This window comes from Cardiocondyla obscurior, linkage group LG20 (genome assembly GCF_019399895.1).
Source record: "Cardiocondyla obscurior isolate alpha-2009 linkage group LG20, Cobs3.1, whole genome shotgun sequence".
NCBI lineage: Eukaryota > Metazoa > Arthropoda > Insecta > Hymenoptera > Formicidae > Cardiocondyla > Cardiocondyla obscurior.
Window position 1 is genome coordinate 1,868,107 of NC_091883.1, and position 23,093 is coordinate 1,891,199.

Consider the following 23,093-nt stretch of genomic DNA (forward strand, 5'->3'; position numbering starts at 1 on the left):
AGTATTTTAGGATTTTTTACGTTCGGCACAGCTGACTCAATTGTTAAGGCGATAGAAATGGTTTAATTAATTTAATTTATTTGTTAGAACTAATTACGGAGATGCTACAAAAATTAAATCAACTAATTATTATCCCGCGGTGTAAATAATTATTTCTTTTAATAGTCTTAACACGGGTAATTTTATTCATTAGACATGTATCAGAAGGAAAGTTATCTTTCTTTTATTAGAACAGCAGAACTAACTTTGATTAGATTTTAGAGAACTCTACAAAAGTATAAAAGAAAAAGAAAATGAGACGATAAAGTGCTGAATAGCGGAAAGAGCGAATAGGACAGGGGAAGAACGGGCGGGGGGAGGGGATTTTTGACACTGTTGTCACAGGGGGTTTAAGAAGACGGCGTAATGTAGCGGGACACGTGGCGAGAATAAATTCTGATCGAAACCTTTCATCGCCCACTTGTCAACGAAGCTTTCGACGCGAGTTTACGATAAGAGCGAAATGAGGATTCCTTCGGGAAACTTTGCTCGAACTCCTGCTCGCCGTCGATTGGATTCATCCACCTTTGATCGGTCGCAATTCTGCGCGCGCTCTCTCTTTCTCTCTCTTCCTCTCCTTTCTCTTTTCTCTTTTTTTTTTTTAACTGATCAGCTTTCATTAGGTGCCGGTGAATTCTTAGAGAACCGCTGAGATTTCGGTTTTATTTTATTTTATCTCCGCGCATGTCATTACAACAGCTAATTAAAGATATGTATATACTTAACGAACGAACAGCGATCGCAAATATTTTAAACAAATCAATTAATAAAAAATTAACACACATGACCGAGGAACGTCGTGGTTGCTGTACTCGTTCGCCAAATGTATGCACATCTTAAGACAGCCAGTTTTAAATATTTTTTCAAAAAATTTGTCTGAAAAATTTAAATTAAATTCTTTTCTTTTTAACTAACGATAGTTTCGCAACAGCCGCTTTCGTCTAACGAGTCCTGCGAGATAATAGAATTTTTGATACACTTATTTACACGCCAAGTGCGCAAATACTCTTCCCACCTTTCGGCGGCGCCGGGGTCGAATAAAGTGTAGCCGGAACTTTCTCGTTTAGTGACCTAAATGTTGCGTCCCAAATGCAACTTTCGGGCGCGCCCGCATCCGCTCTCGAAAACCGGGGGATGTTTTCGAGAAGAATTTTCGTCCCCGTTCACGTATACGCCGGCCATCGGCGCGCGATCGTCCCGCAGCGATCTAACGAGATCAGCAGCGCCAGGACACGCGGTGAGAATAAATTCCGACCGTAGGAGACGTTCCGTCATCCACTGTCATCGGGGGCCTTAAACGCGTTTACGATAGAACTGACGAGGACACCCTTCTACCCCAGTACGAGCGATTGTACCACGGCGCGGCTCTCCTTCGCTCGCTCATGTTCGATCGATCGTAATTTCCGTCAGTGACTCACGAAAGAAGAAAGGGAGTCGCCGGACACAGACGCACACAGACCGCGCACGCATGTGTGTACTTACGTTGTACGTAACGCGCGCGAGGAGAAGAGAACGGAGGGTGGTAACGCGAGGGCTGACTAATCGCCGAGTTAAACCACCCCTTCGCCCCCGTGCCGGTCTCTTCTGAGTTCTGAGAATCGACGCTAGGTAGGGGACGAGTCTTGCGTCGTGGGTTTTATCCGTCGTTTATATCCCGACGTCGAATAGGTGGACGTCACATCGCCGGACGGTTGACAGATATTATCGCGTCGTTTCTCGGCGAGACGTAATAGCAGCGTAACACTCGCCGGCGGCCCTCGTTATTATCGGTCAGACGTTACTGCTAATCGGCCGGGGGTGTCGTTAAAAAATTGCCGTCCACTCCGGGGAAACGCGATGAGCCAGGGTTATCCCGGCGGAACGGCGCGTCGTGGACGTTTGCTTACACATTACTCGCGAAAGTTGCGCCGCGTATCAGCGTATTACTTGATATGTCGCTCATAAAGCGAGAAGCGTCTCAAGGCGACAGTCTTGTAATATTGTCGTCAGTGCTAGCCGCCTATAATAGTACATCATGCGTCGGCCACGCCGGCGCGGCGTATCGAATCAAGAGACAACGGCAATTTGTCCGTGAAATGATTCGGCAACTGCATGGATGCCAGGAAATCGATCCAGAATGATATCGCATACGTATGTGCACACACGCGCCTGGCGCGCATCCAGACGCGTTTGCCGATGGGATGTTTTTCCGCGTCGCGGAGCACCGCTGAATGTACAATAAACATGGAAAAGCTATTACGCGACGCGTCCACTTGCGCGTATTGCTCGGCCTCGAGGACTTTACGGTCTCAGTTCCGTCGATTCGACGCGTTAAGATCCGATTTGATTCGTCTTTACCCGAAAATTTCCTCTTGCGTAAAATAAACGCTTAGTTATTTTCGTCGGTCTGTCAATGAATCCCGTCGTTTTAATTAGCCAAGCCGCGCGTCGTCATAAATCACCGGCGCATAAGCGGGCCTCGAGATTGCGAGATCGACCGGCTGGTCCCACGGGTAATGACCCGCGCCAAGGAAATAAATGTAAAGATTGTCTATGAGATTCCGGACACGCGTGACCCGCGACTCGTTCGCTCTCTCGTTCCCCTCGCGCCGTTCACCGCGACTGCACGGAAGTTACACATCTCAGGCTTCGCCCTCCGCCTCCCCCCTGGCCTCTCAGCTCGTTCCTTTTCAGCGGCCGTTCAACGGCCATGACCAGTCTCAACGTCGCTCGTTCCTGTCATTCTTGCGAGCCGGTTTCGGAAGCTACCCCCTCGAGAGAGGCTCTGCACGGTGCAACCTGGTTGGCACACCTTTGACCCCAACATCCTGCATGCAGGTTGCGCGAGGAAGCTCGCAGGGCGTTTAATAGAAATCGAAGGAGGTCCCCCCCGCTGGCGCAGATTTTCTGCTGGAGCCGGTCTAGTTTTTGGCGCGGCTCCAGACCTCCCGGAATACGTCTTATCTTTCTCGCGGTGCGACGCTGTTGACGAAGACTCGATCACCGCCCTTTAAAACGCCGTTATATATGTACGCAATGCGGACGCCGCGAAGTGACGTCTGGCGTGCTCGAAAAGGTTCCGCGGTTCTCGCCGATGACGCGGATGAAGGGATTTCGCGCGGGGTTTAGCGCTAATGACGCCGTATACGAGTAACCAGCTTCGGCCGAGCCACTTATCTGCGAGAGTCGGCAATACCATAAACCGGGCGAAATCGTTCCCCGAAGCTGGCCCCGTCGCGAGGCTTTGCGAGCCGTGAGTGTCAAGTACGTTTATCGGTTAAGTACGTGCTACGGCCGGTTTTAACGACGCTGCGCCGAGATATAGTAAACAATAAATTAGCGAGAAGGTTTTACTCGCGTCGACGCGGCGGCGGCGGGAGCGGCAACTTCGATCGAATTATTCAAATTCGGTAAATTGCATCGGACTCCGCCGCTCCGGTAAGATACCTCGCGGAATTGTGCTGCGTACAGCACCGTCCAACAATGCCAGGCTGAGAGAAGTAACGCGCGTTGTAACGTACCGGGTTACGGCGGCCGTAGACGTTTCCTTCCTCGTCTCGCATAATCCGTTTCGAAGGAGCGCAACAGTTTCGATTTTTTAATTTGCCGGGGTGCATAACGTCGGGACCGACCGTTTATTCGTGAGCAATACTGTATCAGGCAGCTCGCACAGGCTGCGCCGGCAAATCTTCGTGGAGATACGAGATATTTCGCAGTTTCGCCGACGTAATTGCTTTTATCCGATTTATATGAGAGACGTTTAAAAGCGTCGGAATTAATTCGGACGGTTGTTTACCGCTTGCTGCGCGGTACGTACTCAAGCGTTCTCGAATACTATCAAAGTCTCTCTCTCTCTCTCTGTCTTTCTATCTCTCTCTCTCTTTCTCTCTTTGAAGTCGGTCAAATTCTGCTCACGCATCTTACGACCGCGGATCGGAGAACCGCTACCGGTTTGTTCTATCAGGAAATTGGACTGCGCCAGTGGTTCCTTGCCCCTCGCATTATACTCCGAGTATGAAAAGGAATTTAAAAAAAGAAATTTGTATTGTGATTATGTAAAAGTAATGCAGTTTTGTTAGCTTCCTGATACGTAAATGTGCATACGCGAATGTATTTTATTAATTTGTTTATAATAATTATACCGCAACGATGACAATGTACTATTCTATTTGTTAGGGAACTCGCGCTACCGTGCACTTGTTATTCACGCGTTAATCATCGGAATAATTTCGCATACGTAAACATAAGCACGCAGTCACAGAGAAGGACGTGCAGAATCCTGGTTGTAAACGCGGGAGGGCGTCCATTAAAGCTGTTAGAGTCGTTAGACGCTTTGCCAAACTGGACGCCAGAAAGATTACGCAATTAGGAAATGGCCAGCATCCAAGAGCGTATCTCCACCTCCTCGAATGCATTACCCTGCCACGCGGAGTATCACCGTCTTTCTCCTCCCGGAGTTCAAAGAGTCTCGGAGCGTGTTCGAAAATAGTACAAAGTATACATAAGGCACATAGTAGAGCAAAACTCGTTAAATTCAAAAACAAACAGAGACGCAGTGCAACGACGGTTCTGCGCTCGGACATTAAAGTCATGTATTGCAGCGCACGAAAGCTTCTTTTGGGATAAAAAGTTTTTCTATTATGATTGAGAAGTTCATATTTTGCTGAAAACGTTCGCGAAGTTTCGAAATCGTATTATTAATAACGTGGCATTTAGCTACATTTCTTGACACGAATTCAAGCTCCGTCGTCAAAATTAAATATACAAAATGCTGAAAATACTGAAGGGAAAAAAAAATGAGAGCGAGAGAAAAAGAAAGAGAGAGAGAGAGAGAAAGAGAGAGAAAAATCGGAGCCACTTTATTACCTTAACGAATGTATCGATTAAATAAAACAAAGGGGAAGAACCGTTTAATTTCAGTTTTCCGCGAGACAGAAAGGATTTATTTTGCAAGTGGTTAATTTGTTAAATGTATTTACGAGTTTTCCTTTTGCAGTTTGCATCTGCAGCCAGGTAATCTCATTACCGCGCGCGGTCCGGCTTGAGAATGACAATGTAACGTGATAAAAAACTTACCGTGCGATTTCGAAATTCGCAACGTTAATACACTTTACGTCGTTTACTCTTCGGCACGTCGAACGGCGGCGGTGCACCGGGAGTCATCGGTTGCGCAATATTGCGTATTCCCCGCGGACGAATATTTACTCGGTTGTTTCGGCAACCTTACCCTGGCCGAGAGCGATCATTTGTATTCGCAATGTATATGCTGATCGGTACACGCGTTACGTCTCGCATAATCGCGAGGAATATACGCATTGAAGAGGCGCGCCCGCGCGCGCCTACACCGGGCGACCAAAGTCCACACGTGTCGAGAGCCAATTTCTAGACGTGACAATGACAAATTTTGGGGGATACCAATGACGTGCGAGAAACACATACGCGTACGCCGAGAGGAAGGCATTATTACTTCTGGACCTAGCCATAATTTTATAAAATCTCTACAGATGTGATCGAGTCAATTATAGATTTAATCGGGTCGATCGTATTTATCGTTAGAAATATCAAATCATGGGCGCGAAAGTAATTATATTTTTCTTTGGGTACGTCATACACGTGCACGATATTTTGTTCAAATTCGTTTTGCGAATGAAAAAAAATACGGGCTATTCCGAGCCGTTTTAAATGCCCTAATAAGCGTGGGACTTATCTCGCGTCACGAAATTGTGATCCGTGCGTATCTCGCGTAACGCGGCGGTCGGTTCTAACGAGGGCTACCTACGTAATCGGCAGAAACGATCGCTCACGGCTAGCGCGTTCCTTTCTTGTTGACACACACGTACCGCGCATAATCGCGAGGTTACTCGCGCTAAGAAGGATGTGCGAGTTAACTTAGCTCGCTGCATTAACGGAGATGAACTCATTCCGCCTATTTCTCTCCGGCTGTCTCTCTCCGTTTCTCAATGTTCCCTCTCGTGAAATGTGCCATCCGCTTGTTCTCCCGAGTCTCTGCCACTCGCGCTGACGGTCCCTCTTTCTGGACCGTGGACCGCTCGCCGTCGAGCGTTACTCTTTATCTTTGGCGGATTTAACGAACCTTGAAAATCACGTCTCGCGAGAATGTTTACCGAAGTTTCTCTGCCGGTGGGCGCCGGTATCGCGCCGTGCAACCAAATTCCAAAAACGTGATGGGTATAACAAGCGCCCGCTCCGCCGGGCCGGTAGTTCCGCGACGAGCGTCCTGGAACACGGTTATTTGCATTTTACGCGGGCTTAAACGCCGTTAATTCGCAAAGGAGCAGGCCGCCGCCGCGCGGAGAGTCGATACGAAAGTTTCGAGACGACTTTAACCCCTTCACGCCGGAGAACTTCCTTCCGCGAGACATGGACAACTAAATTACTAACGGATCAATTAAATCTCGCCCGTCAATCTGTAAACGGTGTCAAGTAGCGCTAACGATTCGGCGGGCGTAAATATGGCGATTGAATTAAACGTCGTTTAAAATTCACCATCGGAAAAGCGATAATTAATATCTTTCTGGCTGAAGTATCCTTTTGCACTCCGCGCTCTCTTCTCTTTTCATTCGTTCCTACTTCTTAATATAGCGCGAATCGATACCCTAAATCTTAAATCTTTCGAATTGGGATTCGCTATACAGTGCAATAACTATAATTATTTCATTGTTTAACATTGTTATCTAAATATTGAGTAATAATAATTGCATTTATTTTATATGAGCGTTTCGGGAAAATATATCCGGTTAGGCGTTACTTAAATTCATTTCTATTCAAATAAAATTTAATCATTGTGACGTTTAAAATCAATTTTTATCACTGCACATTCCGACGAAAACAAAATGTTTCATTATTTTTATCCGTTATATATTTCTATATTAAAACACAGCAATTTATAACATTCACACGTGTGTATTTTTTTTTTATTTTTTCTTTTTTTAAACGGATCGAATCGCGTTCAATTATAATTTATAGATTACAGTCTCTTTTTTTTTTAATTGTACAAATAATTGAAGTTAAATGTCACTTGCCACTTGATTTATTAATTGGCTAAAATTAAATTGTAAATATGTTTGTCGAACGCATTTTTCTGCATCTAATCGGTGCCGAAATGAACTCGAGCAAATCCTCCACCAGACGTATTTACATCGTGAGATCGCAATCTCGTCAGGAGGATTTACGTCCTGAGAGTTAGAAAAAAAAAGGAAAAGAATTACATCCGCGCCGACTCGATTCCGCGAGCGGCGGCGAATTAACTACTTAATCATGCGAACGTGCGCGGGTCACGACCGCGGATTAACCCGAATTACAAAGATAGATTCGAGAAAATTATACATCCCGCGCTCTCCGTATCGCGCGGGAACGATACACCGCTTTCCAATTGGGGTGGTTTAAAGATCCGCGGGATGAAATATTAAATCTGGAATATAGGAACGGCTGATGGCGGCTCGCGCGAGCGCTCGGTAATATCGTCCGATTAATAATGGCCAGCCGAGCGGCCTCGGCTCCGGAAATACGTGAAAGCGGGTACGAGTGGCTTCATACGTCCGTCGTCGGCACGAAAATGCATTTAATCTACTTGCAAATTAATGTTACACGCCTGTTGTACGGTCTATTTTGGATCGGAGCCATGGATCTGAGTGACGTATTACTACACCCTCCCAATCGGATTTTTGCACGCGATTTTCCTTCATCTCCTTTCTGCGAATTTGCGAGCTCGCGAACGGTGACCCAGTTAATACGATAGTTTTTATACTCCAGACTCGTAATTAAACTTTATTACTTGTTTCTCAATTGTATATACATTATATATATTTATATGTAATACATCTGTGATTCCACACGGAAAGAAAAGAAAAGAAAAAAAAAAAAAGAAAAGAAAATGATGACCTACATTTGATTTCTTCTTCAGTAGAAACGATATAATTAACTTGGACGTCGGTTAGATATAATTATATAACTTGTAATTTTCAAGTCTGAAACAAAGTTTTGTTAACTGTCGTTACACTTAGGTAGGCGTAAGAGATAAATTTTCTCACCGAGAGCTAATGTTATAATACGTCTAAGGTCAGGTCTGTATAATTTCCGTATATCTTCGATAATAACAGCGAAGAAGGTAAAAGTAAAAAAAAAAAAGAAAAGTCCGCTCGCGATCGGACTTTGCGTGCTGCCCCAATTAGTAGCGCGGTCGTTCTTATTTCCCATCCGCAATGTCGCGTGTCGTGTGCGAAAATTGTTAAGAAAATTTAGACCCCCGATGAAGTAGCATAATCGAACGAGAGCATGCCGATCGTGCGCGGGCCACTTTGCTCTACAAATACACTTTGAATGTGTGCACGTTCGATGACCGGGATGAAGGAGAGTGAGAGGTAGGATAATTTTGATGTTGCAGTATAAAAATCGTTAAGCGTGAAGCAAACGGCGGCGGAAAGGGGTGAAGGGGCAAATTTTCCGCGGTAATTTCGGTCGGCTAAGTGGCGCCGTTGGCCGGTCTTTTTCTCTTTCCTTATCGTCTCTTTTCGGCTACCGTTTGGGATTTAACGTAATGGTTAGACCGTGTACGACGACCACGACGAGGTCAGATCCCAATCCCGGTCACGAATAAGTCACGATCCGAGTCGCGCAGTCACGAAGCCGCCGCTCGATTTCTACGGGTCTCTCCTTCTTCCTCTTTCTCTGTTTCTCTTCCTCGTGAAACCCATTATATTGCCTTCCACGCCTCCTTAATACGCTTTGATTTTCTTCCCGTATCCCGTCAGTCTGCCTTCGCTTTTGTGCTGCGTCGTTGCGCACTCTTTACCTGCATTACAATAGCTTGTCGCGTGCAAAAGCTGCATCAAACCTGACAGCTTGAGGGTGCGTTCCGAAATATATCTCGCCAACTATTTTTAAGAGTTATCAAATCGATATCTCTTTAATTAATTTAATTAATTTTAATAATTTTTCTTTTTCGCTCAACGAAAATTATTTTCATTAAACTTTGCAGCTAATTTTTCCCGACGTTAGGAATTTTTCACGTTGTTGTAAAACCGACATTTTACTTGCAACACGCGATATATATACGTATATACGTGAAAAATAGTGAGTTACCGGAGAAAAGCGCGTTTGATATCGTAAAAAAAAAAAACGAGTTTACGAAACATTGTACGTGCTTCATTGTTAATTTCTTGAGTGGATATATAGCCCGCATGTGTATTCTAACACTGTTCGTTATGAAACGAGCGTTCTCCGACCGTGTTCATCGTTCACAAATTCCGGCATTGGACACCAGTTCGCGAGACACTCGCAATAAATACTATATGTAAAAATTATTGGATCGCAGCCAAAAAATCACTTAACGAGTCCAATTCAAGGTATACAACAGTAACGCAATTGCCGTATATATAAAGCTATATCGTAGTTACAGCTATTTGTGTAAGCAGATAATTAAATTTCACGATTTACTCACGGCATTGCGATTTTAACTCTGAAATGGAGCACTGGGTTACGGTTTCCTAGTATTATCGAATATCCCGAAATTATTAAAAAAAAAAAACGGTCTTTCGTTTTCCTTTAATCTCCGCGGTCACATTGGCGGGCACGGCGTATCGGCGAGTACATATGAAAATGGAAGTGTAACGCAAATTTCATTGCGGCTTCAAGGCGGGAGAGAGTAATATTCGTTAGCACGACTTAATGCGGAGACCGGGAGAACGGACGCGGGGACTTGGTACGTGTATAATGCCCAAAGGCGGTGGGACCCGCTTTCCCGCTGGCCATTGGGGGTAATTATCGTGGCCCTTGGAAAGCTCTCTCACGCTCGTGTCCCTTCCGGCCACCGGAGGCTCGCGAGCACAGTTACCGAGCCTCCCCTTTAAAGGACCTTTCGTATCGCGTCGCGTCGCGGCCGGCAGCAACCGGTAATTTTTCTGCAGCGAGATCTCTGCAGCGGTAGCCAACCACTGCTCGCCGCGCACCTCATCTCACCCCTTTCGCCGCTCACCCCCCGGGGGTCAAGGGTGAGCGTCATTCCCAAATAACGCGGAATAGACAGAGCCCTTTTTCCTGGACCAAAGCTGCTTCCTTTTTAAAGAACGCGGCCGGCTCTCTCGACGCGAATCGACACGCGTCGCGTTCCATTTAGAATTTCGCTCGAGTTCAATCGACACATTTTTGTACTGCTAGGAAGAGTTAGAGAGTGTTTTATACGTTTTTGAGTATATTTATCTTTATTTTGTTAATTATTTTTTTATTTTATATAAAGTTTAACCTTTTTACTGCATCGTTAATTTTTTTAGGGGGAATATTAAATTATTATTTTCGTGTAGCTAAGGCAGAAATTAAAATGACCATAAAATTCCTATTTTCTGATATATTTTAATTAATAAAAATATATATATTTAAATATCACGTTTGATTTAAGTGTGGCAAAGTGTACTCGAGGGTGTTATACTGTGTCGACTTGCGTCACTTGAAATAGAAACGGATTATAAATATCACTCTTATTTAAAAATTTTCTGCAACTAATTTTTTAATTTTTTTATTTTTATATAATATACTTAAGACTTTTATCGAATAGTCCATTGATATATTTATGCGTGTAATAATATCGAACAACTTTTCATACGATTAGGTACTTTATTATATTCGTATAAGTAATGAGTTTTTTCACAAAGAAACAAATATATTCCACTGATAATATACAAAACAATCATGTAAGAATTAAACCATATCGCGTTATGGCATTCCATGCGTCAAAATGTAAACCCTAGCGCTCTCTTAAGGTGTTTATACGTACTGCTTAGCTCTTAAACTTGTTCTCGTTTGATACATGTCGCTCAGATTAAAAAATAATTATTTGCAATAAAGATTTAAATCACATAAGTTTTAGGTTACGCTTACTTTTTACAATTTCTTTTTCTTTATTTTATAATTTTATTTTAAAATTATCAGGCACGCTTTGCATTCGGGAATAAAGATCGCAATCTTATATTCGTCCAAATTCATCTCGATGTGCGGACCACATCGAGGCGCGTTTAATCCGATGCGACAGCATCACGCGAGACATAAAATCCGAATTACGGCCCGAAACGGCGCAGGCCGTGGTCCCGTAGCCCGAAGTTTCCGTTCTTACGTCTTGAAAATTACATCCATTGAGTTTCGCTGCTCGGATCGTGGCTATTTAAGCCTCGCAGCTTAAGATGGAAACGTCCGTATACAAACTGTAATGCAATGTTATAAAATTGAAGTAATTATCAAGTAAATTTCTCGATAAAATTCAGGAGAAATATTTCACAGCCAAAATGATTTTACAATCATGTCTCCGCATGACATATACAGGATAGTTCATTTGTATTTAATTTAATTTAAGTGAAAATTCAAATTGAAATAACTTTGACACTTAGCGGAAGTACTTTTGCAGCTTTTTTTTAAAAAAAATTCCTTCTAAAACTTACAGGTCTTTTCGATAAATAAATTAAAATGAGTAATCCTGTATATTAAAGAGTATTGTTCAGGATGTGATGAATAATTATGTTATAAAATTGAGTTAGCTAATGAGTATAAATATGAGCACTTAAAATAGTAGAAACTAATTTCGAAAAATACAAAATGTGCTAATCTTCATACTGCGCAATCTACGAAATTATGCATAAAAATAAATATGTTATTAACGAACAAAGTGATGATCTATTATTATTATATATATGTACATAACTCAATAATGGTTATATATATAAATATAATAATATAGATCATCTATAGATAATAATAATTACAATTATATCCTTAATATATACATATTATTAATATATATGATAAAAATCATATATATTTAATAATAATACATACATATGTATATATATTGATATAAATTATATAACATACAATTATATTAAACGCTCGTCTCTTTCTTAACTGGCAAATGGCTCACTGGCTCATCAATATAAATCTCGTTAGCCTCGAATTCTTGTATATCACTTGATTCTGTACGTTCTGCACATATATTCATTTCGTCGATTAATTTGAGATTATTTATATCGCGCGAGCTAGACCTACTAATTGACGGAATATCAGCGAGAGAACTAAAGTTCTTTTCCAATAGGAGGTCTTTCGAGTCAGGTGCATTAAATACATTGTGATCCACATTTGGCAGTTGCGATTCCTCGCGAGAATCAGTCTCCTCCAGACTTTTGTCGGAGATGCAATAGATATTTGTGAGGGAACAAGCGTAAGGAGTCTCCGCGTGCGGTGTTAACGTACACGGATTATCACTAGTCAAGCTATTTATCTCGAAGAGCGAACGGTCAAACGATTCTCGGGACTCAGGAACTTCTTGCCCGCACAGATTCGAGCTGGTTGTACTTTGTACGTCTATGAGCGATGGCTTCGAGAACTCGCGATGCTTCAGATTTATCAACGACGCTATGTCGTTCAATGAATTGCAGTAGCTGCCCATCGGCGGCTTTTCCTGCTCCGACGGTAGGCAATACATACTGTTGGAAAGATATAGACGTCCTACATTTCTCGACACGCGGTCCTCCTCGGCGATTTCATTCACGCTAGGACACCTTTTCCTCGAGAAATGTTCCTCCTGTGACGCTTCCACGTTTTCACAGATCTCCGGTAAATTGTGGTCGCTCCGCTCACTGGTCATTTGTGTTATAGTATCCATCTCAGAGCTGTACTCCAAGCTGCACTGCTGAGAGACGTTACGCAAGTGCCGTTCTTCGTCAGTTTTCGAAACGTCCACGTCTGAATCATTTATTGTTCTTCTTGATTGTGGCGTTTCTATTGCATTAGACATCATGACGTTAATGTGCGGACTGTCTTGCGCGCTATTGTTGATCTTTTTGATATGCATCAGATTCTCCTGACCAATAACGAAGCGTATGGGGATGTTTCTCTCCTCGGAGATGCTGCCGCCACTGTCTGATAGTATGTTCACGTTCTTAATATCGTTTATAGGATTCAGTTCGACGTGTATATTGGTATTGTTCACCTTAGCACTGCTACTTAGGATGCTGCGTTCCAAGCTATTGTTAATCTTCGCAGTAGGCCGAGGTATAGAAATGCAACTACCACCGTCGCTAGTAGCCCCTCCGTCACCCTGCTTTCTCGGGCCGAGATTATTTTTCTTCGCGGTCGCGTGTCTGCGTTGTTTCTTGAAGAATTTCCTGGCGACGCCGCTCTGATGAGGATTATAAAACATCTCTACGCAGGCTGACGACGGCTCGGTGTACGTAGTGACGGAATTATTAGAACGATACTGATGACGATGCATTACTATCAGATTTGCCGCTTTCGCATTCACGGAAATGGTGGACGCGTTCTCTCGATTAGCCGTAAAATCTGCGATCTTCGAGCTGTTGTAAATTTGTTGCGAAGGATTGGTGTTTCTCGATGAAGTGACAGAATTTGTGTCGGATATCGCTTGAGTTGCTTGCGAGTTCGACAATGGCGGGACAAAATTTTGCACCAGAGGTTGCGTCGGGATCGCAGCGTTCGCGTCACATACACTTCTAGTGCGACAGCAACGGGTCTTACGCTTTTCTAACCAGCATCGCATTTTTAGCCACTGACTCCGGACGTCGTTACGAGCGATCCCGTAGAAGAACAGTACAAATACACCCAGCGAGCTCGTAGTAACGGCATACATCACAGCAAATACGGTCTCCTCAAACGGCATTGAATCAAATGGCTTGATCGTTACCGCGACCGCGCTACCCCAGGATATAAGATATAGCACCAGCATTATGACTTGACCTTTCCATTGCGTAAATTGTGAGTGTTCTGGGTCCTCAATATCGGAAGACACTGTTTGCGTGCTACGCATGCTATTTCTATCCCCGGAAGGATTCGCGTTTGGCTCCAATAATTCAAGATCCATATTCTCCGTTGCTTGAGTACCTTCAGATAACTGTGCGTTTGTGTCAACATTTTGAATCGCGCGTCTAATGAGCAATAGGAAGATTAACAGGTACGCGATTAAAATTCCGGACGGTATAAAGAGCGCAGCGAGCGCCGGGCCGGACGTAAGGAAGCAATGAGAGTAACTGGCGTATTCGCGTAAATTGATCGCTCCAGATATTCCGCAGATTATCAATGCTACGCCCCATCCAACTAAGTAGAGTCCTAACAAGGGCTTGGGTATAGGCTGATCCGGAAGTTCATCGTCGGGTATTACATTTAGGCCTGGTTTTGTTAATTTCTTGTACATATTGCTGAAATAAAAAGATCGCGGTTAATAATGCTTAATTTTATTAATTTAATTATTTAATTATTTAAAAATGCTTCATTGTCGAAAGCACACATTTACACAATATATTTACCTTGCAGATACTGCCATCCACAAAAGGCAACACAATGATAAATAATGTAAAACAAGACCAACACCCTGACAAATCTCAATATGTTCTGTCTGCTGAATGCCGATACTATATAGGAATGATAAGAGTGCCATGGCAAACCAGGTGTTGATAACAGAGTGTTTCGCCTTCTTAGGCATTGTAATAGACGTATAAGAAATAATATACGTCACGGACGTGATCATCAAGCAAGTTATCGTCACGAAACTTCCAACATATATCGCAGGATGCGAGTATCTAAATTTCGCTCCGTGCAAACTACAAAAGTACATTAATAATTGAGTGATAATGACCGAAAAAAAAATTAAATACATAAAAAAATCTCATACCTATTCCCATCTATATCAAAATGCGAAACTTCTTGCAAGAGTCCGTAATATCCCAATCTATTGCAATGAAAAATTATCAAATTATTCAATAGATTTGTTAAGTAGCATCCATCGCTGGTCCATGCTCCCATATTATTCAACGTTTCGTCCCATACTACTGGCCTCGGTCTTTTTCCGTTGTAATGATGCAATGGTGCCTTTAGCATAACATAAACTGGTTCGGAAAGATTTCGTATCGATGTACCAACTGTAAAAAAAAATTATACAATTATTTAAAGTCATGGAAAGTAAATTTTATGTGCTACGATTTTCGGCTTACTTAATTTGCTGCCAACGATACACGTTGATATATCCATGCTATCATTTACAATTATTTTGGGAAATAATCTGCTGTCACTGTACATAGATATCATAAGTTGTTGAGCTATTACACTGTCTTGCGTGTGTTGTAGCAAAGAGGCAGGTAATTGAATGGAGGCTTCTATCGTTTTATCTTTCGTACTGATCGGCGTTGTTCTGTTTATCGTTGTGCAGTGTAGAAATCTCGCACCTGAATCAGCATTCGTATCGATATTTGTGTACCACGTACATGTTAATCCGCCAAAACTGTCGCGCTTAACTCGAAATTCCTCAAGCGCCATGTATTTTTTATGAGACTGTATGGACGGCGTAAATTCTACAATACGTTCGATCGCTTTAATCAATCTCGTACAGGCTTTGAAATTTAATTCTGCTCTTTTCAGCATCTCTTTTGGCAATTTCATCATCGAACTGACGATATCGATCAGCATAATTCCAAGTTCCTTTTCTTCGATCAAGAAACTCAAATAATTCTCTATGGTTCGTACAATGAAATAAACTTCAACCGGATCTGTTAATTTTACCGAGCCATTTCCTGTGTAATTTTTAAATCTCTTTGCTGTCTCCAATAAATTACTTTTCGTCAGAGACAGATTAACTTTCGAAAATTGCTCTAAAATTTTCGTTGTATGAGATATATACGGGCATGATTCCGTATTCAAATTTTCCCACTGACCACTTGCGTTACAATGATAGAAAGCTTTCAAAGGCGTTTGCATCAATCCTGACTGAAGATTACCTTCACATGGCAGTTCCGCTTTCCATCCAACTATCGTTTTTGGCCACGTATAAATACCTTTGTTGTTTTTTGTTACTAAAAGAAGATTTATGATTAGTAATTTTTTAATGTTACGAGATATTAAATTTATTACCTGCTAAAGGACAATATCGTGTGTGTTCGGATATCACGATAACACTGACTGCCTTCGACTTGTTGCCGTTTACCGAAACCAATAAGCAATTCCATTGCCCATTATGTTTCTCATTGATCGGGACTATACTAAGAGCACTGAGAAACAGCACGAAATATAAAATGATTATTTGACATACCATATTTTTTAAGATAGATATAAGAATTTTATATTACCTGTCTACAATGCCGCTATCCGAAAGATATCTGTTGTCTACCTTAATGTTAGGTAAAGTCTTTCGCGGATCTTTATACGCATTTAAGTCCATAATTTCAGCAGAAGCGTTAGGGTACCACAGCCAATTCAACCTGGCGCTTTTGTCTACCGTGATGCTAGGAGCTCTGCACTTCAAGGTAATCGAATCTCCAGCAAAAACCACCTGATTTTGAACTGGACGAATTTCAATTGCCGGCGATATCCATTCACATTGAAGCTCCTCCAGAAATCTTATTTTCTTTAACGGCTGCCCTTTGGCGAATGCAGGCGACATACATTTGGGCGTTGGACTGAAATATCAAATAACATGTAAAATATTGTCGATATAAGTAATTGCAACTAATGAAGTCTGCGAGATACGTTACTTTAATTTAATTGAAGAATTGGAAATCCAATTGCTGAACCAATATAGATCGCAATTACATTTCCAAGGATTGTTAGATAAATCTCTGAAACAAAAAAAGTTGCGTTAATAAATTTCATACAAATATACCAATGAAAAATTAGAGCTGTAAAAAAAAAGTAGTCACTACAATTACAATTAATCGTAATTGTTGGTTATACTCACAGTTGTTTTAACATTTTGAGTCCGTGAAACGTTCCCTCCTTCAAAGTAATTAAACTGTTTCCATTTAATTTCCTGAAATACAGAAACACACGTTTGTAAAATTAATAAACTGTGTAATAATACATATTCACATAGAAAGCTAATAAAATCAATATGTGCTGGCGTAAATAAATTTTGCGTTAACTTACAAACGATCTAAGGCCAATAAATCATGAAATAAGGATGGCGCCAGAGCAGCAATTTTATTTCCGGATAAATCGCTAGAGCAACAAAGCAAATAATGCGTAAGACAAAAAGAAACATTATTACAAAAATATATTTCTTTATATCGTCTCTTTTATTCTAGACTTACAGTCTTTTTAGGTTTATCAATTTCTTAAATGCATAACTGTCTATTGTTGAGATCTCATTCTGGCTCAAGTCTCTGAAATCACAAGTAGGTGTGAGATTATAAGATTAAAGCAAACTTGTTAATCATTTATGTAACCGGGTCTTACAATCGTTCCAAATTTTCTAAGCCATTGAAACAATCCTCGCCTATAGAGTTGATCCTGTTCTTTGATAAATCAAGCCGCCTAAGATTTGTCAGATTTGCAAACGCGTCCGCTTGGATGATGTAAATGACATTTTTGCTGAGATCTCTGCAATAATTTGGCTGTTATTGCACCATTGTCAAAAATCAAAAGTGATAAACGCAAATGCGGCCTTACAATTGTATAAGCTCGACGCTAACTTTGTTAACGTCCACATCTTTTATTTCTTCGAGGTGATCGCCACACTTCAGACGCAGCCATTCGGCCTGGGCACCAACCGACTTGCAGGAGCAATGCTGTGGACATACAACCGCACCAGCCCACGTTGGAAGCAGTATAGCAAACAGCAGACTGACTCTCATGATTACAGAAGAATGGCCATGGATCTGAAAGGCAAAGATGTAAGAAACTAAAAGCACATGGTGCATTAAACAAGCACGGATGAAATTACGAATAAAAGAGTGAAAATAAAATGTAAAAAAAAAAAAAAATACTTTGCCGTCACTTCCAGACAGACGTGCGGGAGAACGCCATGGATTATCGAAGCCGGATTTTTTGCAGGTTGCACAGAATTAGTGGCCGCAGGATGGGAGACGGACACGCCGAAATACTCACGGCTCAATTAAAGATCGCGGCCCTCACATTGTCGGATTTTAAATAGCTGCATTTTATTTGGGTGGCCCGAGTGCTATTGACGCTAAGAATCAGGATGGACTAGGTAGAAGAGAATCTGGAGCCAGAGAGCCCAACTCGGAATCGCGGCTTCCACGCGTACACATGCAGAGGCTCGTACGTGTGAAGCCAGCGCTTCGGCTGCCGTCGAATAGAAGAAAAAGCCAGAGCTGTACACTGTCTGTCCCTTTCTTTCACGGCGTCGCCAACAGTTATCGCAGATCGTAACAATTTCTTTTGGAAAATTGGTTTCTCACGGGGCCAATAATGTGGCAGATAAATTTTGTTGGTTCCAAAAGAAAATGCCACGAGGTGCCGCCGTCGTCGCTGATATCGCAGGCGGGTGTCGGAACCAGTAGTGATGGGAGTCAACTCGTGACAGATCAGACATTTCGTTTTTCAGTAGCGCGCATGTACGTGTATATTTTTGGCAGACGTCCGACGTCGTTCGTCGACATTCGTCGACTGCCCGTCGACGGACGTCCGCGAGTCGGGCTCGAACGCCGAGCTCATGTTCGAGGTGAGGGTCGCCGGGAGGGGACGATTACCATGTTACTCAGAGGAGTCCGCGGTACTCGTAGTTAAATAAACGTTACCGTATAGTCACGGTCGGGAATAACGGTGCGAGCTCTTTCTGAAGGCGCGGAGAAGTAAGCCATGATGCGAGTGCATGGCCGAGCGTGCTGGGTATCTGACTCTTTCGTCGCGGAATTATATAATGTACATGCATGAGTCACGGATTTGTCGCACGGATCGAGTCGCGCGAGAGGCGTTGGGTGGGAGTGAGCGCGGTGGTCGGAGGGACCAGAGGATGGGACGTAGAAATGTCAAAGTCATACGGCGCGACATCACCTCGTTGCTGCATAACAAATAAGATCAGCCGGCTCGTTTTCATTACATTTCGCTCTTCCGCAATTGGCTTCTTCGTCGTTCAGCACTGCTTTCGCTCGTGATTAGTACGGAGCGTCTCCCTGGCTCGATACGTTTATATCCTGTTCGGAAACTGATCATTATCTCTTCACGTTGACGGACTGCCATTAGAAATTTCTCGGTGAAGGCGTACGGTTTCCTACATGTAACACGCATCAATGTTGTTTTTCCGTAACGTTTAATTTTGCTATGTTAATTTCGTTTCAATAATGGTACTCGTAGTCGTTTAAAGCTGAGCGCTTAGTAGTCTATATATATACGTACATATATATACATTTTGATAATGATCTTCCCTTCAGATTGTTCTATAAACAATAAATTTAAAATAAGAATAATTTGAGCTATTAACGAGAAATGTATTTTTGAAAGTCAATTCCGTTTCGAATATAATTACATTTTGTAAGATTGTGTAAGTTAATATACTTTCGTAAATTTTGCAGGGGACTCCAAAGCACATTTTAGTATGAACAAAGAATAGACATATTGAATGTTGTGGGAAAATCACTACGAGCAATGATCCAAATAAGGCTCTTCACATGTATAAGTAGTATTTCGTAGCTGTTGGAACCGTTATTTTTTTCTATCAAATTCAATAATTTGTTGATCTGTATTTTGGCATTGAGAAATGCCAGCACCATCTCCAACTCTTTCGAGCTTGTCAGAAGCATCTATGTGTGAGAAAACAGAAGTCAATGATACAGACTCGTTGCCCCCTTGGGCCAAAATCACGCTTACATCTGCAGAGGCTGAAATTGAAAAATTGATTTCGAGAAATGAGTTGAAAGATGCCGAGGTGACTTACTTCTGTCAAGTAGAACCAATTCTTCAAGATGGGCCACAGTGAGTATCATATAATCTTTCTGCTTTAATAAAAAAATATATTTATATATATATATATATATAAACTGTTTTTATTTAATTATTAATTTTTTTTTTAACTGCAGTTGTTTTAATTATTAAAATAAATACTTTATAGGTGTGGTCTAGTGGCACTTTCAATGGCATCGCAAGAATATACAAAACCAGTTTCGGTAAATCAACTTCTTGCCGAAGCTCGTGTTCGAGGATTCACACAGCATGGCGAAGTATATAGCGTCGATTTCATGGGAACGTTAGCTGCGGAATACTTACCCGATCATAAACCAGATATTTTAGTAGATTTACAACAGTGTCCGGACACGTTAACTCATGCTTTAGCACATGGAGCAATGGTGCTGATACCGTACGATTCTGATTTCAACCATGCTCCATGTTTAAAAAAAGGTCACAAAGCACATTGGGCATTGCTTGTGGGTCTAATCTCTTCTAGGTATAATCTATGAATAAAAGATTCTATTAAAAAGATAATTAAACATTTTTTTTGCAAGAATATATCTTAAAATAATAAAAAAAACGTGTGGAAAACGAAATATTTTATAATATTAATATTTTTAGACAAGGATATCATGTTCTGGCACGTCACGGTAAATCACGTCATCTGGCCTGTTGGCCCTTACGTGATTTGATTGAAAGTAATGGCAACTTGGAAGAAGAAGGTACGGCAAGACACGCAGGAGGATATGTTATACCAAAGGGTGGCGTTGGAGGTCAAAAAGGCTTACGCGGCAGAGCACTGGCATTACATCCGTACATATAGAGTTATATGAAAGAAAATTGTAAGTAATTACTTTTACGCTAAGAACAAATATTTGCTGATATTCTGTATTCAGATGTGCTAAATATTCGAAACATATTTGCATATACACATGGCTTCCATCGCAAGGATCAACTGATAATTGTGTGTAACATGCAACGCTTTAATTAATTAATTAATACGTATATTTCTATTCGCGCAGAATATTTTACATGTTAGTCATAATATATCAACCAAAAAAAGCGCTCGATATCAGAGATGCAACTCTAAGTGGCATTATTTTCGTTTTACTCGGATTATATAATGTAAATAATAATTACGGCAGGCCGAAATATGTGCACGTAAAATATAAATACAGATAATTGTCTCTCTTGATAGTAAATTATGTCCTATTAGATGGAAATGCAAAAGTGTACGCATGCATAGTAAGACAAATGAGACACAAAAAATATTTACGTAAGTAAATATATATATATATGCATATATGCGTGTGCGTGCGTGCGTCTGTAGCAAATTGTTATTGAAAGTGATAATTCAGAAGAAAAAGATCTAAGTATATTTCTTTAGATAAAATATATGTGAGTTTTCAACAATTGTGGTTACTCCGTCTTATGTTAATGCAATAAATAAAGAATAATTCTATTATATCACTTTTACTAAACTATATCTTAGTTACAAAATCATGCTACATTAACTTTAATATACAAGTTTTAAAAAATTTAGATACATACAAAGTGTTTAATTTAAGTTAATTAATTAAAAGTTACATTTCTATAACTTGAAGAAATTAAAAAACATTTTTTTATACATATACGTATATAGATTGATAATAAAAATGCAGTATTAAATTATTTTTTGTTATGTTAAAAATAGCACGTTGCTTGACGAAATTTTATTCTTTATTTTTTTAAATTACATGTTAATATTGTAATATTTATTTATTGTTATACAAAACTTAATTATTTATAGTTTTAAAGATACACCTACACATACGCACACACACGAATACACAAAATAAAAGACTAAAAAGATACTCAATGACTGGCTGGTCTTTTCAGTCATACAAAATATTACATACATACCATACGTTTTATATTAAATCTGTCAATATGATACTCGTAATAATGAAAACAAATTTAAAGAGATGCTATAAATTTGTAGATTTGGTAAAGCTTCGAATTAATCAAAAGAAGCCTTTAAAATAAATTCTACCTAAGTGCCGTGAAAAGACCGAAGTCCATTTATAATAGGATATGTACACTGCATTAACATACATTGCCTCATTTTCAAGCTTCTCCTACTATATCAATATCATAATCAAAACGCTATAAGAATATTTATTCATATGGTGAAACATAGACATTTTTTTTCTGTATTTTACAGGCATGTAGACAATACAAATAATTAAAAATTGTCTAGAAGAGTTGTCTAAAATAGAAGGATGTTTTCTAAACTACTTTATGATGTCTGTTAAATGTTTGTGTTACCTGGATAGTATCGAAATGAATATCTTCTTTTACAAAAATTATCAATATAAACGCGATATATGTAAAAGTGTAAGATATTAATGTCTTCCGTTACCATTGCGATACAGTCTTCAGATAAATCTTTCGCAAAGTATACAAGTAAAATAATATACAATAAGTATATAATTATCTGCTTTAAATACAATATAGTCGTTTAAAATTTATATTAATCTTTACATAAAATTATTTATATAATTATAAAAGTCACATTCTTCTTTTTGTTAAACTAGTGATTTTACGAACAATAATTATACAATTTTTAGAATACAATGTTTATCATCACGACGTTGATTATTGTTAATGATTATTGTATCAGCTCGTATTTGTGTTATTTATTGATAGCCTTTAATTTAAATTTTAAAATACTTTAAAAGCCAAAAAATTTATATAATTTGTATTAAGAAAAATGACTATATCTGATGTAATTGGTGCTACGCTCGAATAAGTGAAAACGATCGCCACATTTTTCTGTTTCTATGAGAACAATTAAATTCCAGTTATGAGATTAACGTGCAACGAATATGAGTGTAATAACGTTTTAACGAGGATTATAATTTGTAATGTCCTCGGCGTATACGTACCACCATACATATATTGTATTTATAAAACTCAGTCATAACAAATTAGGTTTTTAATTATATTTATTATTTATTCAAATATCTAGTTATTAAATTTTCTAATTGGGGAAATAAAAAGCCATAAAACTAATTTTTATTATTTACGCGTTATATGTAATGTTCATATGTTAATAAATCGAAGAAGTGGTGGAACCAGTTCGTTAATTAACACGAGGAAAAAGTAAAAGTTAACGCACATAATTTCCTGTAAATTTTTTGTTAATATAAAATGTGTGCAGTAAAATGTGTTTCTCTAATAAGAAAACTTTTCACTACAAAAACTGGTCTGTAAAGTGAGCAATATAAAGTTTGTTGAATTCTCGGATCTCTGTCGTATATTATACCTATTATTAACCTATTGCGAATACATGAATTTCTTAAGCAAATTGGAGATACCTAATGACGAAGATAATCATTTTAAAG

At 40.2% G+C, this 23,093-nt stretch overlaps 3 protein-coding genes across 12 annotated transcripts in view; 1 reads left to right on the plus strand and 2 right to left on the minus strand.

The window, feature by feature from the left end:
* Positions 1-23,093, minus strand: part of LOC139110338 (acetylcholinesterase 2) — a 132,804-nt gene that overhangs the window by 56,785 nt on the left and 52,926 nt on the right. The window lies entirely within an intron of this gene.
* Positions 10,480-18,018, minus strand: Remo (Remoulade). Of its 3 annotated transcripts, none has more exons than XM_070670015.1 (13): positions 17,908-18,018; positions 17,470-17,678; positions 17,257-17,400; positions 17,112-17,183; positions 16,948-17,019; positions 16,760-16,831; positions 16,557-16,640; positions 16,152-16,481; positions 15,937-16,073; positions 15,024-15,878; positions 14,705-14,951; positions 14,340-14,633; positions 10,480-14,231 (listed from the first exon to the last, which is right to left on the minus strand). In XM_070670015.1, the coding sequence occupies exons 2-13, from the start codon at positions 17,652-17,654 to the stop codon at positions 11,903-11,905; spliced, it is 4,821 nt and encodes a 1,606-aa protein (XP_070526116.1). In that variant the 5' UTR covers positions 17,655-17,678; positions 17,908-18,018; the 3' UTR covers positions 10,480-11,902. The 3 variants fall into 3 exon arrangements, with proteins under 3 accessions (XP_070526116.1, XP_070526115.1, XP_070526117.1); XM_070670014.1 differs by having other exon boundaries at positions 17,787-17,979; XM_070670016.1 differs by lacking the exon at positions 16,948-17,019 and having other exon boundaries at positions 17,787-17,979.
* On the plus strand, positions 18,333-22,995 carry LOC139110342 (actin maturation protease). Of its 8 annotated transcripts, XM_070670053.1 has the most exons (5): positions 18,665-19,039; positions 19,335-19,734; positions 19,871-20,203; positions 20,329-20,549; positions 21,911-22,995. In XM_070670053.1, exons 2-4 carry the CDS (start codon positions 19,520-19,522, stop codon positions 20,528-20,530), a joined length of 750 nt encoding a protein of 249 aa, XP_070526154.1. In that variant the 5' UTR covers positions 18,665-19,039; positions 19,335-19,519; the 3' UTR covers positions 20,531-20,549; positions 21,911-22,995. The 8 variants fall into 8 exon arrangements, with proteins under 8 accessions (XP_070526155.1, XP_070526157.1, XP_070526158.1 ...); XM_070670054.1 differs by lacking the exons at positions 18,665-19,039; positions 21,911-22,995 and adding an exon at positions 18,333-18,484 and having other exon boundaries at positions 20,329-21,174; XM_070670056.1 differs by lacking the exons at positions 18,665-19,039; positions 21,911-22,995 and adding an exon at positions 18,394-18,535 and having other exon boundaries at positions 20,329-21,174.